Source organism: Cervus canadensis, chromosome X (genome assembly GCF_019320065.1).
Source record: "Cervus canadensis isolate Bull #8, Minnesota chromosome X, ASM1932006v1, whole genome shotgun sequence".
Taxonomy (NCBI): domain Eukaryota; kingdom Metazoa; phylum Chordata; class Mammalia; order Artiodactyla; family Cervidae; genus Cervus; species Cervus canadensis.
The window spans coordinates 140,244,717-140,248,007 of NC_057419.1; the positions used below are offsets into that span (position 1 = coordinate 140,244,717).

General features: G+C 53.5%; 1 protein-coding gene across 1 annotated transcript; it reads right to left on the reverse strand.

Annotated features, from left to right (window-relative positions):
* Positions 1-335: 335 nt before the first annotated feature.
* Positions 336-2,118, reverse strand: LOC122435169 (UPF0472 protein C16orf72). The gene has a single exon (XM_043459125.1). The coding sequence runs from the start codon at positions 1,564-1,566 to the stop codon at positions 733-735; it is 834 nt and encodes a 277-aa protein (XP_043315060.1). The 5' UTR covers positions 1,567-2,118; the 3' UTR covers positions 336-732.
* Positions 2,119-3,291: the final 1,173 nt, after the last annotated feature.

Here is a 3,291-nt window from a genome sequence, read left to right on the forward strand (position 1 = left end):
TTTCCTAAAAAGAGCGTTAAATTGACTCAATAGCAACTTATTACCTGTCCAACCATCATAGCACTTTACCTCATCGCATAATCACCAAAATGACTATTTTAAGAAAGAAAACTCACAGCCTCATAGGTACACCTTGCACAGTTTCTATCTAGAAATCAGGTTCATGGTACGTGGAGCCAAAACGGAATGTTCCAGATTTCACAAAGATGTCAAGTTTTGCATTCTGATAAAAGGTAACTGAACTAGAAGAAAAAAAAAAAAAACTGTTAAAGCAAACAACCAAACAATAAAGGATAAGACCATCCCATACCCAAGCAAACACCTGTTAGTCCTTCTAAGACTTTTAAATAAAGTCACATTTATTCATTCAACAAACATTTATTAAGCACCAGCAACTGTGCTAGATGCTACGGAATAACTGTGAACAAGATAAACCAGGCTCCCGCTTGACCGGATACTTCTGCATTAAATGGTCTTGCTAACTACTACATGGTACTTGTACTCTGCTAGTATTATAATTTTGGGAAAGTCAGAGTCATAGGAAGCCTCTTCTGGAATACTTTTAAAGTTTTTTTTTTGTTTGTTTTTTTGTTTTTTGGGGTTTTTTTGTGGCAAACTGATAGAAATCTTTGTTTAACTTAGAGAAGAGATCGCCTGGAGGACCCTTTCGACGAGCAAGTTGATGGCTCGGCAAAATGGCAGCTGGCGACCCACGAGGCAGTTCAGACCTGTTTAGGCCATTCGGTTGCGCTTGTGAGTTGGGGAGTCCGTGTCGCCATCACCACACTCGGCCGAGGTGCGCTTGCGGGACCCCCCACTGTCGAGGCAGAGGGCCAGTTCTTCACAGTCGATCGGGCTCAAGTCATCCTCGAGGAAGCTACTTCTTCGGCGGCCACCGCCTGCGACCTCGCTAGCTTGAGGCGGGGAGCCGGGCGCACCGGATTGCACGCTAATGCTGGCCATGGCGCCGCTGAGGCCATGAAGGGCGATGGCCTCGTGGAACGGCTGCAGGTCGACGTCCACGGACGAGCCCGATTCGGTGGCGGCGGCCTGGCTGGGGGCCTCGGAGGCCGGCTTCGCGGGCATCCTTGGGGTGCGAGGCGGCGGCGGGGGCGCGGGAGGCACCTTGCCACACAGGAAACTGATCAGATCTTCGCGGAGGATGATGCTCCGTCCCTTCTTCACCCATTCCAGCACATCTTTGATGCGACGCTGGTGGCCCACCTGGATGCCCAGGTCAAAACTTCGTTGGTGGGCATGCCCACTCTCTTTGTAGAGGCTGGTCACGGCCATGGCTGCATTCTGGAAGGGGTCCCACATGGAGAGTCCTGGCTGTTGGCACCCCGCATCCTTGTAGAGCTGGGCCACGGCGGTGGCTGAGGTCTGGAAGAGGTGCCACAGCTTCTGCTGCTCGCTCTTGAGCCCCGCCGTCTCGGGGGCCGCCTCCTCCTGCAGATCCGGGGGCAGGTCCTCTTCCTGCTCCACCTCGGCCAGGCACTGGCGCTCCCACTTAGAGAACCAGTGCTCCGCGACCTCGGCCTCGCCCTCCTTCGGCTGCTCCTCCATCCTCCTCCTTCTGGCCGCTCCTCTCCTCCACCTCCACCTCCTCCTCCGCCTCCTCTGGCTTCTCCACCTCACCTCCTGCTCCGAGCTCCCCTCCTCCTTCTGCGGCCGCCGCCGCCGCCGCCGCCGCCGCCGCTGCTGCCGCCGCCGCCACCACAGCCGCCGCCACCGCCTCCTCCTCAGCCACCGCGAACACCGCCACCGCCTCCTCCGCGTGCGCCGGCGGGCGGGAGCGCGGGCGGCGGGGCCCTGAGGCCAACGGTTCCGGCGCGCCGCCCGCGGCCCCGGTGCACGCCCCGCCCCGCCCCGCCCGGCCGGGTCCCCACTACGGCGTGGAGATAACTCCGCAGCCGCCGGCGCCGCCTCGCTGCCCCCTTCCGGCCCCGCGGTGCGCTCCTACGCCCCCCCCCCCCCCCCCGCCCAGGGCGCCGCGGCCTCCCCGCCGCCGCCGCCGCCGCGGCCCCGCAGCCCGGTCCCAACCCCCGCTCCTCCGCGGCTGCCGCACCGGGAACTCGGAGGGGGGCCGGCTGGAGCGCTGCCTCAACGCGGCGCTTGCCTACTGCTTGGCCCCCTTTTCACACATTTTTGAGACTTGTCGGCTTCATCCAATGAGCTGATCAAATTTTACATCCTATGTTGCCAGAGAGGATTATGGGGCAACTTCATGGTGTCGATCACATCCAGGGCGCCGATCCGGGAAGGCCGGGGGTTAGAGTGGAAAGAGCACGGCCCTCGCGAAGTCGGCATCCCGGCAGTGCCCTCCACACAGGAGGTGCCCAGGAGAAGTGTTTTCCATGGATCGAAGCAGTCATTTTATGAAGGGGGGGAAAAATCAGTTCAGGCATTCGCCGGCCCGCCCCTCCCGGCTTTTCCAGCCTCAGTTTCCCCAAGTGCCCAACCAGGCTGTTGGATTTGGTCTCTGGAAAACACCTGCAGTCGTGATTTAGAACTTTACTGCTGGCCCTGTAAAGCACCTCTTCCAGGCTGGTTGCGTACTTACCAAATTCTAAGAGTTACAGTCAGAAATGGCATTGATTCACCACCCCCCCCCCCCATATCCTTTCAAGGTTTTTTTTGTCATTTAAAAAAATCGGTTGAGGCGTTTTCTGTGTGGTCTACATTCAACTACTGACAATTCCAGGATGAAGAAGTGAGAGGAAAGAAAATAGGCAAATGAAATCCCAAACGCGGGATTTTATGCTCTAGTGTAAAATTTAGTACCTTTAAGGAGGTGGTTGGGGGGGGGGAGAGTTTATCTAATTTACAACACTCCAAAAATTCTAGCTACTTAAAACACCATAATAATACCCAAATTGAGCTAAAATGGTATGCGATACTGAGGTTTTTTCCTTGGGTTCGGTAACAACCGCTTATAATGATGCAGTCCTTTTTTAAGTGCAGACAATTCCAGATCAAACTGTGTTTAAAAAAAAAAAATTATCATGAGCTAAGAATAACGTCAAAAATGGAAGGAACTAATGTAATACTTTTTTTTTTTTAAATTTAGGGGAAAAAGAGTTTTGCAATTGTTCTTGTAGAATATCTGCTGTCTCCAGAAAGCCTTCCAAAGATAATTCTAGCAAAATATGCTTAATAATTCCCAAGTATGAAGATTAGTATATAAAATAAAATGATATAACCATTAAGCTTTATCATCTTCTTTAAAAGAAATACATGTTTCTAAGTTTAATATAAAAGAGAAGAAGACGAGAGGATTGTGCCCTTTCT

Coding starts and splice junctions, on each gene's coding strand:
- LOC122435169 (XM_043459125.1), bottom strand. CDS start 1,566: ATGGAGGAGCAGCCGAAGGAGGGCGAGGCCGAGGTCGCGGAGCACTGG.